Source organism: Rhinolophus hipposideros (assembly GCF_964194185.1).
Source record: "Rhinolophus hipposideros genome assembly, chromosome: 21".
Lineage (NCBI taxonomy): Eukaryota > Metazoa > Chordata > Mammalia > Chiroptera > Rhinolophidae > Rhinolophus > Rhinolophus hipposideros.
Window position 1 is genome coordinate 41,462,241 of NC_138067.1, and position 13,181 is coordinate 41,475,421.

The 13,181-nt window shown below is 49.3% G+C and overlaps 1 protein-coding gene across 2 annotated transcripts in view; it reads right to left on the reverse strand.

Annotated features, from left to right (window-relative positions):
• Positions 1-205: 205 nt before the first annotated feature.
• The window catches only part of LOC308490355 (optic atrophy 3 protein-like), a 46,572-nt gene continuing 33,596 nt past the window's right edge, over positions 206-13,181 (reverse strand). Inside the window, exons 1-2 of one of the 2 annotated variants that reach the window (XM_081032449.1) lie at positions 5,970-9,657; positions 206-5,300 (exon numbers count right to left, since the gene is read on the reverse strand). In XM_081032449.1, coding sequence (XP_080888575.1) covers positions 4,894-5,300; positions 5,970-6,138 — 576 coding nt within the window. In that variant the 5' untranslated portion in view covers positions 6,139-9,657 and the 3' untranslated portion in view covers positions 206-4,893. Of the gene's footprint in view, positions 5,301-5,969; positions 9,658-13,181 lie in introns of those variants that run through there. The other variant, XM_081032450.1, reaches the window with a different exon arrangement.

A 13,181-nucleotide genomic window follows, 5' to 3' on the forward strand; every position in this document is an offset into this window, starting at 1 on the left:
ATGATATTAACATAAAATCCATGTGTTATATAACTCACACAATAGGTTTTATATGTTTATAATACATATTAAGTATATATATATATATATATATGTAGCTTTTCTTTATGAACTGGAATACACTAAGAAATATCAGACTGCACTGCACATATTAAGGGTAATTATTTAGTTGGACTTTCATTCCAATAATATATACCGGGGGTGCCAAAAAATGTATACAAATGGACACTGGCCAGCGTTGCTCAAGCAGTAGTTTGCTGCAATCAGAAGTGTCTGGATGCTGATGGGAACCACTTTGAGCACCTCTTGTCATTGCAGAAGTCAAACATGACTTGTATTCATCTTTTGTAATCAGTATATATTGAGTATTATAATTTTCATAGTTTTCCTTAAAGTGTGTATAAATTTTTTGGCACCATATATATATATATATGTGTACACACACGTTACATAAAATTTATATTCCATTATAGACTATGTCACATACTGCATAAATTATGAGGTATTTATAATACATATTTAGGGTGAATTAAAATTATTACGTAAGTATGCATGTTGTGGATTACACAGACTATATATCGTAGATTGAGATGGAGACAGATCTGTGTGCCTTGGGGTTGTTGCGGAGACTCTGGGAACAGCTCCTGTAGGTGGGGCGTGAACAAAGCAGGGCTGGGCAGAGAAAAGCTGAAGTGAATGCAGCCCCAACAGTTGATGCGATGGGGTGCCTGGAGCTGCTGGGACCCTCCAGAGTTATGCCAAACCAGCCTTCTCTTGACCCCCTCCTCATCCCTCTCCTTACTCACTCTATTCCAGGGCTGGTAAACTCTTTATGCAAAGGGTTAGACAGTAAATATTTTCCTCTTTGAAGGCCAAATGATATCTATCGCAAATACTCAACTCTGCCATTTAGTGCAAAGGCAGACATAGAAAACATGTAACGGCTGAGTGTGGCTGCTATCCAATAAATCTTTATTTACAAAGACAGGCAGAGGGTTGCTGGATCTGGTTTGAGGGCCTCAGTCCACCAACCCTCACTCTACTCTGGTAACAGAAATCCTTGCTGTTCCAGAAATAGGCCAACCCCATACCGGCCTCAGAGCCTTTATACATACATGCTAATAACCTTCTCAGTCCTTTGGGGCTTGTCTCAAAAGTGGCCTCCTCTGACACTCCTCTGTCCCTGTCTTGCACTGGATTTCAGCTCCATAGTGGTGGGACTTTGTCCTGCTCCCGATTTATTCCCAGCTACCAGAATAGGGCCAGGCATGCAGCAGGTGCTCAATAAATGTGTTTAATGAGCAGGTGGATGATGCCCTCTCAATTCTCCTTTGGGCATGCTTCTCCTCTCCCTCTGTCCACTGGGGCTGCGGGCCCCAGCCTGGCCACTCAGCGTCACAGGGGCTCGTACAGGGATGGCTGGATGAGCCAGTGGGTCAGGCAGCAGCTTTACGAAGTCCATTTGATTCGGCGGTGGCTCTTGCCAGGCAACAGCCTACCAGGCAGGGAAACCAACACAGGGAACAAAGAGCCTGCCAGGAAATGGGAGAGGAAGAGCCCTCGGACATGGCTGGAGGCTTTTGTGAGCCAGTGTACATGGGTTTCTCTGTGCTTTACTCCCTAAAGCCCTGAGTCCCTCAGGAGGGGAGGTGTCTAGAATCATCCTGGATCCTTCTTCCCAAATAACCTGGGGTGGGGCAGGCAACACTGGAAGAGAAATATCTGTGTGTGTATCTGTCTGTTGCCCTACTGGACTGTGAGCCTTGTGAAGGCAGGGTAGGGGCTGTCATGGTCCCCACTGGGAACGCACACGGCACAGGGCAGGGCAGGACACACAGTAGGTACCTGGGGGACAGGTTCTTGAATGAAAGAATAAATGAAGAACGCTTTCCCTAAGGTTGACGGGTTTTTCAAATATGAAAAAAAACACATCAACTTGAAGACAACCAACTTGAATTACAAATTTATTGTAACCCCTCTCCCTAAGTCGCAAACGTATACAAACTTTTGCTAGTAGGAAGCCAGAGGGATAAACCCTCCATCCTCCGGCCCCGCGCCCTGTGAGAGGGAGTTCCCTGCACTGGCACACACCCACTCACACCCACCACCCGGGGGTGTAAATGTTGCATCCCTCAGGTCTGGCCTCAGGTCAGGGCACGTGACAGCTAGGTTTTGAATCTCACAGACATTAGGGCAGTGCTACATCAGAGGCAAAATGGTGCAGGGGTTAGAGCTTGCACTCTGGTCCAGATTGACTGTCTTCACGTCCCACCTCCACCTCTTCTCTGCCTGTGTGACCTTGGTGATTTGCCTTCTCTGAGCCTCAGTTTCCTCATGAAATGAAGAACATAATGTTACTGGGGTATATAAAGCTCTCAAACAGTGCCCAGCACCTAACCAGAGCTCAATAAACTCCATCTGTTAGAATGACTGCTATTTACCATCCCTGGCGCCCCCGGCCTCCAGCAACCTGTGCTCCAGAGATGTCAGTGCCAGAGTGGACCCCCAGGGGTAACCATGGAAACCAGGCACTGAGCCTGCTCACCTGGCTCTGTCCATCACCCTTTCATGCAGTGGTATCTCTCTTGCCTTTACCCTTCATCATTTAACCCAATTGGGACACCTGCAAACACACCCCCCCAGCTCCCTCTACACCAGCTTCTCCCCTCTTCTACAAGGAATACAGATGTTTCAGAAGCCCAGTTTCCTGGTTTTCTATCTGCGTAGGTCTTGCGTCCAGATAATTTTTAAACCCTTGGGGAAGTGAGGTGAGGAGGTGAGAGAAAACCTGTCTCTCCGTTTCTTGGAAAGGGGCCCCGGTGGAATGAATCTAACCCTAACCCTGCTCACTAAAATGCTCAGTCTCAGGTGTGATGTGGGGCTGCTCTGACAGGGGATGGAGGGACCCCACGCCCGACACTGCCCCTCCCCCACCAATCTGCCTCCCTTTTATCTTCCTCCTTCTCGCCCTGCACCTAGGAAAACCTGGACTCCTCTGTCTCCCCAGTGAAACCAGTCCTTCACTGGCTTCGTAGCCTTGGATAATCCCTTTGCTTCCCTTGGGCCTCAGTTTCCCCATCTGAGAGAGTTCATAGGATGACGCTCTGCCCACTCACCCCCATCAGATCTCTCAGCTTCTCTCCTAATTTTAATGAGCTTGGTACCCATTTTGGAGATCCATATCATGGTTCTCAGACACAACTTTAAGATGAGTTCCTCATTCCAGGGCTCCTTAAACATCTACAGTCTGAAAAACAGAATGCATACTGTTGGGGCCCACATCCCTCCCTGCTTCAGGGGTGAGTCCTGGAAGAGAAACCAAGTTGTGAAGGGTGGTTCCTGGACTGTTCCTTTAACCCATTTGGAAGGCTGAATGTCCCACGGGGTTGGCAGCAGTCGCAGCATGCTCTCGGAGTGGGGAGGTACGGTGGGTTGGATGCTGCCCCCCCAAAGGTGTCTACATCCTAACCCATGGAACCTGTGACTGTGAATTTACTTGGAAAAAAAGGGTATTTATAGATGGAATTAAGGATCTCTAAGTGAAACCATCCTAGATTTAGAGTGGCCCTACATCCAATGCCCAGGTGTCTTTGTAAGAGACAGAGAAGAAGGCTGTGAAGACGGAGGCAGAGACTGGAGACATGCAGCCACGAGCCCAGAACACCAGGAGCCCCCAGAAGCTGGAAGAGGCAATGAAGGACCTTCCGCTAGAGCCTTCAGAGGGGGTGCAGCCCTGCTGACACTTAATTTTGGATCTGTGGCCTCTAGAACTGTGACAGAATAAATTCTTGTGGTTTTAAGCCACCAAGTTGTGGTAATTTGTTACAGCAGCCCTAGGAAACTACCAAAGAAGGTAAGACCAACAAGTGGCCTTGTCCAATGGGATGGAGGTGGGGTTTGGGGTTTTGGGAGGCAGGAGGTACCACTGCACGAAGGGGGGCTATTGGACCAGTCCAGAGTCCCAGGGGTGGACGGCAAGAGCACACAGATCGACAGATTTAAATGAAACATGGGGGATGTGACCATATAATCCATGGCCGGCAGTCCCCCGAGAGGCCACTGAAAAAGACAGTGGGAAAGGTCAGAAAGGGCATGTCAGGAAAGGCCCATGGACTTTGGGGACAGGTCAACAGGAAGCTGAGGCTGAGAGACAGGATGGAACAGCCCTAGTAGGTAGGATCAATTTTTTCTCCACCAAAGTGGGGTTGGGAGGGCACTGCCTGAGAAGACTGGACAGCCACTCCAGGGGGTTGTGCCATTGACTGGAGGATGGGGGGGCTGTTGGAATATTCCACTTGGGGTCTCGGGGGAAGATATCAAGGATCAGGTTAAGGGCACAATATTCAGTGGAGCAACTGCAAGCCAGGATCCTTTTTCCCCTCACAAAGGGGATGATGCCCGGCTACAGGGCACCTCAGAAGGTGGAGGGTCAGAAGTCCACTGAAAGATACTGCGTTCCTTACAATGGTCTGTACCAACCGACAAAAGGAAGGGGGTGTCCGGTGTGATACAAGCGTCCCAGGGAAAGGTAACACTGGCCAGGTAAATGGGGGATTGACAGGTTCATTGGGCTCAAGTACTGGTTCCATGTTTTCTTCTGCCAGAAGAGTGAGCTGTTGTCCTGATGGCTGGGACCTTGGATCTGTGGTGTGGGGAGGGGTTGGAGAGATGAGCACTGTGGACTGTACCAATGAGCTAGAGGTTGGAGGGGGCTATGTTGGAAGCGTCACAGTCCCAGTGGAAGGTACCACTGGTCAATAGAGGGTGACCAAAGCCCAAGCTCTACCAAGATCCCGGTGGTTTCCGCTGGGCCAGCACAGGCAGGGGTAGAGCGGGGAGAAGGCCACATCAGGGCACACATGGCCACATCCAAGTTCAGGCGCCGGCATCCTCCTATTTCTCGGATGTGGACACTGCCTGGGGCGCGGACGGCGCACGGCCATCCCGGGCGCAGAGCTGGGCGCGCACCTCCTGCATCTGCGCCCGCAGCTCCTCCAAGGCGCCGGGCGGCGGTGTCGCCTGCATCTGCGCCTGCAGGGCCTCAAAAGCTAGCGCCAGACGGCCCACCTCGGCCTGCATCGCGTCCCAAGCGGCGCGCTGCTCCTCCTCCTTGTGGCGCTGGTTTGTCTGGTGGCGCCAGTACTCCAGCACCATGCAGCCGCCGCCCACGATGAAAATGGTGGCCTCGCCCAGCAGCTCAGCGCCCAGATCGGCGGCCGCAGCCTCGTTCAGCGGCTTGATGACCGTGCCCCGGAAGCCCATGATGCGCATCTTGGTCCGCATCTCCACCCAGTGGTACACTGCGGGGAAGAGATGGGTCAGGCTGTGCTCCCGGAGCCCCCTGCCAGCCGCGCCCCAACGCGCCTCGCTGTCCTGGTCGGAGCGATGGGGACACGGCAAACAGAATCGCCAGGGGGCTCATGAAACAAGCCGCGAACCCCGCCTCCCCCAGGAAAGCCCAGCCGCTCGACCTGGGTGACCTTGAGGGCATCTTTTTAAATCGTCCAGAAGATTCTGGCAAGCAGCCAAGAATGAGAAACCCTGCCGCAGAGGGGAAATCCGCAGACCGGGAGCTGCGCCCCTGGAGGGTCACAAGGAGCTCCCAGAGCACCAAGTCCCGGCAAGGTACGAAGACTCAACTGCCTGCCGCTCAGCTCCCTCTGCCCCTCCCTCAAGCCACTGGCTGGCCAGCCCCTGTCCTCCCCGGGCACTGTCGCCCCACCCATTTCCCAAGAGGAGGGACAACCCCTTTCTTCCCAAATCTTCCCAAAGTGCAGTTGGGGCTGCAGCAGAAGGTGACCTCCTGGATCCAAAGAAAGGGCAGCTGAAAGGTGGGAACTGATGCTGAGTGGCTGTGAACACTGCGTAACCAATCCTCTTTGTAAGGCTGGTGGCTCTAAATTTTCCATCAGCCTGGAAGAGGGAGCCAACAGTTGTGAGCACTTCACCATGAAGTTCTGGAAACATACCTTGGAGGTAGCTCCAGAGTTGACAGGTGCTGCTGGAACAGAAACTTCCTTGCCTAGCTGCTTCTTTGTGAAGGAAAGTTCTCAGCACTTGAATCTTAAAAACCAAGGCAGGATTGATGCTGAACCCTGACTCATTCCTGTGATAATGAATATTCATCCGAGGACGCATGAAATGATTGGGGATGCCCTGTCTAGCTCATGTGGAGATCCAGTTCCAACATACCATTTCACTGTTAGGGTTTAAGAGTTATTCATGAAAATACGTCATACGTGAAATGCTTTATAGTAACAGTGCACTTACAATTTTAAATTTATTCAATCCAGAAGAAAATATTTTAACATTCAGAACCTTACGGTCACAGGAAGTTAAATAAAATTAAAACTTGAATTTCTGTACATGTTTTGGTTGCTGAAACATAATTCAAGAGACAGAATTCTGTCCGGAGGGCACTGTAAATTAAGTCCAAGGACAAAAAGGAACAATGTAAAATTTCTGACTGTTAAGGAAGAGCTGGTTCTTTTTCTATTTTTCTTTTTTAAGCCAGACATTGGCCGGCATGAATTCACCAGAATCCGTTAGATGCTTCAAAGGAAGGATGTGCCAGCTCTGTTGGAATATGTCAACAGTATTCATAATACACTACAAATTGTTACCTTTTGCAACTACTTGAACTTATAAAGAGAAGTTTTAGTTGTCCACTTGAAAATGCACTAGAGAGGATATATTTTTCAATTTTTTAAAGGGGCGGGGCAGAAAATGTTCGCAGAGCTCTGCCTGGAGCCGGCAGTAAGATCCAACCCTCGGGGCTCTCAGTAACTTCCGGCTGCATAACTTACTGCTGTTACACAAACACTGGTGTCGTGGGGTTCTGGGGTCCAGGCTGTGGCGCCCCCCCCATGAGGTCCTAGTGTCAGGCCAGCCTGGGAGCCACCCAGGACTCTACACCTACCGCCTGGGCGATGACAGCCCCCTTTGAGCCACCTCTGTAAACTGGGGAAAGGGTGGCACCTGCCTCACTCCTGATGACCACATACCAGCCCAGTGCTGGGCCCAGAGCTGGGCCTGTAAGTGTCACCTGCTTCTTTATGTCAGGAGGATAGTGGTGGGACAGCAGCTAAGAGAGACACCGGACCAGCTTCTGCTGGCGTCCCTGCGTGAATGTCCCAGCATCTCAGTGTCAACAGTGTGGGGACCTGGGCCAGTGGGTGGGTCTGGGTGTGCAAATGGGAGTAGGTACGCGGGGAAGGGGGACACACATAAAGGTCACAGGAAATTAAGTCAAAGGTGTTGGGGGGGTGAGAGAGAAGAGGGTGAGAGCTTTCAGACAAGTCCTCACACGATCTCGCAGGCCAAGTGGCCAGATTTAGGGTTCAGAAAACAAGGTCCGGGTGGGAATGGAGAGTTGGGAAGAAGGGGCAGCACATGTGGGGCCAGGACGGGACAAGACTGAGGACTGTAGCAGCCTGGGTGTCCAGGAGGTCCGTGGACATCCCCAGATACTTCCCATTCACCATGTCCACACCTGACCTCAGCTTCCCCACACACTTGTTCCTCCTCCTGGGTCCATGCTGTCATCCAACCAGAGACCTGGGGCTCAGGTGTCCCCACAGCCTCCCCACATTCTGTCACTCCCACACCCACTGTCCTGGTCCAGGCTCCATCCCAGCTCTGACCAATGTCCCCTCCCTGACTTCCCTTTTCAGGAATGCTCTGGTCTTCTGTCGTTCTGTGTATTTCTCTGGAGCGCCTATCACAACTGGGAATGACCTTGTCATCCAGCCACTAGTCCATGCTCTCTCTCCCCCACACTGGACTGTAAGCCCCATGAGGGCGGGGCTCGGGGCTGTCCCAGTCACTGCTGTGCCCCCAGCCCCGCCCAGGACCAGGCCAGGCGCACACCTGATACTCAGTATATCTTGTTGAATGCCTTGGTGGGTCTCTGCCCCAGCCTCCTCCCCATCCCCACCCGGCCGCAGCCCCTGCAACTGTCCTCCACACAGCAGCCAGAAGCTGGTTAAGAGACAACAAAACCCAAAAAACTACCATTGTCTTCACTAACAAAAGTACCACTGCATGAAAATAAAGTACCCAAACTATACGTGGACCCCGTCAGCACCAGCCCTGATGCTCAGGCCGGCCTCATACATACCCCGAATCTTGCCCTAATCAGCCTTTTTCCCCTCGCATCATCTCCCCAACACCTGGTCATAAGCGTACATCAGTCTGAGTATTCCAACTGGAAATTTGTTTGTATTTACACAATTATTTTCTTTGGGCTCTCCAACCCCACTATAAAAGATGAGCACTTTGTCCCACCCCGCTGTCTCTCCACTTTTACAGGTGATTTGTATACATTTCTTATTCTTCTATTATACTCTTTTCACTGTCTCCCTTAGCTCCCAACACGGCAAGGGAGGAACGAGTGTCCCCACCCCACCCCCACATCCCTAGGCCAGACCATCCTTTCACATCATGAGGGTTTAACACACAGGCTTTCAGTGGCTCTAATAAGGCGTCCTGTACTTTGTGCATCAGCCGAGTCGAAGAAATGAAACTAAGCACATACAAGACGCCACCCACGGAAACTATTCAATGTGATGTGGCTAGGCTAGCGTGCAGCCCCTGTCATGTTGCGTCATCAAGGGGGCCACCTGGAGGACAGCATTCTGAGTATCAAGGTCAGATGGCTTCTCTATGCATCAAGCCACTTAGAATGCCACATATCATTTTGCTCTCAGATAATGATTTTCTAGAACGACTTGGTCTTTACTCACATGGCACGTCTTGTCCCATTAGTGGGTTATGAAATCAATGCCAGCATTAAAAAATATGATCGAGGGCGGCCGGATGGCTCAGTTGGTTAGAGCGCGAGCTCTGAACAACAGGGTTGTCAGTTAGATTCCCACATGGGCCAGTGAGCTGCGCCCTCCACAGTTGAAGCTGCACCTTCAATTAGATTGAAGACAATGAGCTGCTGCTGAGCTTCCGGAGTGGCGGCCGGATGGCTCAGTTGGTTACAGGAGCGAGCTCTGAACAACAGGGTTGCTGGTTTGACTCCCACATGGGCCAGTGAGCTGCGCCCTCCACAACTAGATTGAAGACAATGAGCTGCCGCTGAGATTCTGGAGGGGCAGCCTGAAGGCTCTGTTGGCTAGAGCGCAAACTCTTAACAAGAGTTAAGAGTTGCTGGTTCAATTCCCACATGGGATGGTGAGCTGCGCCCTCCACAACTAGAATGAAGGACAACAACTTGGAGCTGATGGGCCATAGAAAAATATACTGTTCCCCAAAATTCCCCAATAACAAATTTAAAAAAAAATGATCAAGATATAACAGAAAATCTCAAAGCCAGTCTTAAAACAGTCAGGGTAACTATTGTTTCATAAGACTTGTTCTTCTTTTGTATGTGTCTGTGTGAACGTGTTTATAACGGGAACACAGTCAAAACATTGAGAGCCACTGTCCTAAATTTTAGTTGGTATCCATGTAGTTTACAGATCACTTTAAGGACGCTGACATCTTCCCAATATTGAGTCTTCAATCCACGAGTGTGGCATCTCTCACCACTTAGTCTCTAATTTTCTCTGTAAGCCTTGCACTTCTTTCCTTATGGTTATTTCTGGGTATTATTTTTGACATTATTGATAGTATTTTACATCCATTTTTGATTTGGTTGGGGCTCGTACATAGAGATACAATGGAGTTATTTTTTTCTATCCAGTGACCTCACTAAATTCATTCTTTTTTCTTTTTAATGAAATATAATTTATATAAAGTACACAAATATTAAGTGCAGAGCTGGATAATTTTTTAATATATAACCATCACCTAGATCAAGATCTAGAACATTCCAGGGGCCGGCCCGGTGGCTCAGACGGTTAGAGCTCCATGCTCCTAACTCCAAAGGCTGTCGGTTCGATTCCCACATGGGCCAGTGGGCTCTCAACCACAAGGTTGCCGGTTCAATTCCTCTGAGTCCCGCAAGGGATGGTGGGCAGCGCCCCCTGCAACTAAGATTGAACACGGCACCTTGAGCTGAGCTGCCGCTGAGCTCCCGGATGGCTCAGTTGGTTGGAATGTGTCCTCTCAACCACAAAGTTGCCGGTTCGATCCCGCAAGAGATGGTGGGCTGTGCCCCCTGCAACTAGTAAAGGCAACTGGACCTGGAGCTGAGCTGCGCCCTCCACAACTAAGATTGAAAGGACAACAACTTGACTTGGAAAAAAAAGTCCTGGAAGGACACACTGTTCCCCAATAAAGTCCTGTTCCCCTTCCCCAATAAAATTAAAAAAAAAAAGATCTAGAACATTCCAGCACTCCAAATGGCTCCTACCCTCAAGCCCTCTTCCAGTCTGTACCCCCCAAAACCACTATTCTGACCTCTCATGACAGACGCTAAGTGCTGTTTGAGTCCTATTCTGACTTCTTCGTGAAAGATAGTTTAAACTCTTTGCAGTCTTCATTTGTTCAGTATTACATCTGTGACATCCTTTATGTTGCCGTGTTTTCAAAGGCCCATTCTGCCAGTTTGGGATACCTAGAATAGAACCGTTTCCAAGAGTGGCACTCAACTGTTGAGTCATAGGGAGCGGCACTGCCTAGGGAGACCTAGAAAGTCATTTCCTCATCCATCATTCGAGCAATCCGGAGCACAGGCTGCAAAAGAACAGCCTGGGAATTAACAGCCAGGGTTCAACTTGGGATGTGAAAAGTGCCACGGCTGTTTATTGTCAGTGGACGTTGTGCTGCCTCCCAGGTAAGTTCTAGCGGGCACAAGGGGCTGCTTTTAGCAAGAGGTGTGTGTGTGCGTGCGTGTGTGTGTGTGACTTGTCAACTGAGGAATGATATACCAAACATGGATCTTTAGTTCAGTCCCTGAACTAAAAGTCTCTGTGACTTTTTACATTTGTGTATGCCAGTGGCTCTTAGCTGGGGACAATTTTGCTCCCTGCTAGTAGCACTACTCATGCAGCCCAGGATGGCGAAAGGGTTATGACCAAATGCCAAATACTGAACTGCCAAAAATGACATAACAGGTAACGGGGATTGTTAACTATTGAGAGGGGAACATCTTTTGTTTGTTTTTTTAATATGGGAGGGGGAGAGTAAAAGTACTACATCCTTATCTTCCATATTAGGAAGCCAAAAAAATTAGGGACATTTTTTAAGAACTAGGGGTAAAAGTGCCTTAATTAGAAATACGGTGGTAAATACCAAAAAAGCAGCTGCAAGAGTTAAAGTGGTTACCTGTGGAAAGCAGGAATTGAGGTGGAAAAGGAGATGGTTGGGTTTTCTTCTTTTTATCATAAATCATAGACATATTTCACTCTTTCAGTACTTATATTTCTTGGCAAAATTAGTAATTAATATAATTTTAAAAACACAAACACATTTTTTAAACGTGTGCAAGCTAGAAACGTGAGCACTACCTTTGGGTTCCCAGGCCCTTATCCTGATCCCTTGCCAGGGTCTTTCTCCCTCATCCCACGCACCTTCCATATATGAAGTCACCATACTAAAATGGCTTCTATTGATTCTAGGATAAAGTCTAGATTCCTTCAAATGATCCTGTATGATCAGCACATCTTTTGCCACCAGTCCCCCATACATGTGGAATTAGCGTCAGTGTTCAAAACATTTTATACTCTCTTTATATATGTATTCCAGGGCCCAGGGCTCAGCTCAGTGGCTCCTCCTCTAGGAAGCCCTCCCTGATCACTAGACTAGGCCACATGCCCCCTCTGGGCTCTCCCAGCCTCATGGGCTCCCCAGCCATGCCCTGCCCACTTGCGCCATTGCTGTCTAGGGATGGGTCTGTTACCCCTCACAGATGCTGAATCCTAGGACGGCAGGGCAGGGCTGGACTCAGAGTGAGCACGCAGGGAGGGTTCGATGAATGAAAAACTAAATGAAGGAAACACACCAAAACTTAACTTTTGGTTATTAGTGAGCACTGGGATGAGTGTTCTATTTTCTTATCTGTATTTTTAAATTTTTTCTACAATAAACGTGTATTGCTCCTCTATTTTTAACAATAAGGAAAAAATGCTAATTGCATATCCTTGGAACCACAGTTCTGATTCTAGAAATTTATCACCTTCTTTACCAAGAAAGGAAGTGTGGGTTTATAGAAAGATTCGGATACCCAAGGAATGTACCCAAGAAATGTACACGCTTGGCCCATTTAGGAGGGAGCTTCCTTCGGTTTTCAGGCCAGGGACCTGCTGTCTCCTCAGCCATGAGCACCAGCCACCAGTAGGGGCCGGCTCACAGGACCCATGGGATTCACTGGAATTGACGAGGAGGAGGGTTTATGGGTGACTTCTAGGGCAAGAGGTGAGTGGTGCACGACACCATTTGGTGACCCAAAGGTCTATGGCCATGTGACAACGTCATTATGAATAATCCTCATGGGGGTGATGGGTACTTGGGAAGTTAATCAGGAAGAACCACAGTTGGGATCTGAGGAGACTGGTTCCTCAGGAAGCTTCACTGCTGCAGACTGCGTGGGTCAGCCGGGAGACGCCACAGGGCAGCTGCCAGCAGCCAGCATAATGGGAACAAGCGCCTGCTCCGCCTGGAGGACCTGGCTCCTCACCTTCTCAGGTACTGGGACCCCAGCCCTGCACCCAGGGCCCCTTGACCCCCCTTACCCAGGGCCCCCTGCACCCAGCCCTCACTCTTCTCTCCCTCGAAGCCCTCTGCCTCCTGCTGTGGCCATTCTCTAATGGAACGCCTGTGCCTCCCTCGCCCTCCTTGAGCCAAGCATCCAGGGGTAAGTAGAGGGATGAGGACCTTCTGTGGGGAGGGAAATAAGAGGGGTGAGTGGAGGTAACGCAGCCTTCAAGCAGTTTTTAAACTTTAGGTCTATGATCAAAACTTGCAAAATTAATTAGGTGCGTTATGTATAAGCAACATATATATATATATATATATATATATATATGTAAAATAATACATATATACTGTATAATTCCATTTATAGAAAATTCTAGAAAATGCAAACTAATCTATAATGGATCACTGGTTGCCTGGAGATTGGGGAGTGGGTACAGGGGCTGGGATTACAAGGGGCATGAAGATACTTTGGGGGTGATGGATATGTTCATTCTCTAGATTGTGGGGATGGTTTCATGGGTGTGCATGTCTATCAAACTTACCAGGTTGTACACTTTAAATATGTGCAGTTTATTGTACGTAAATTATACCTC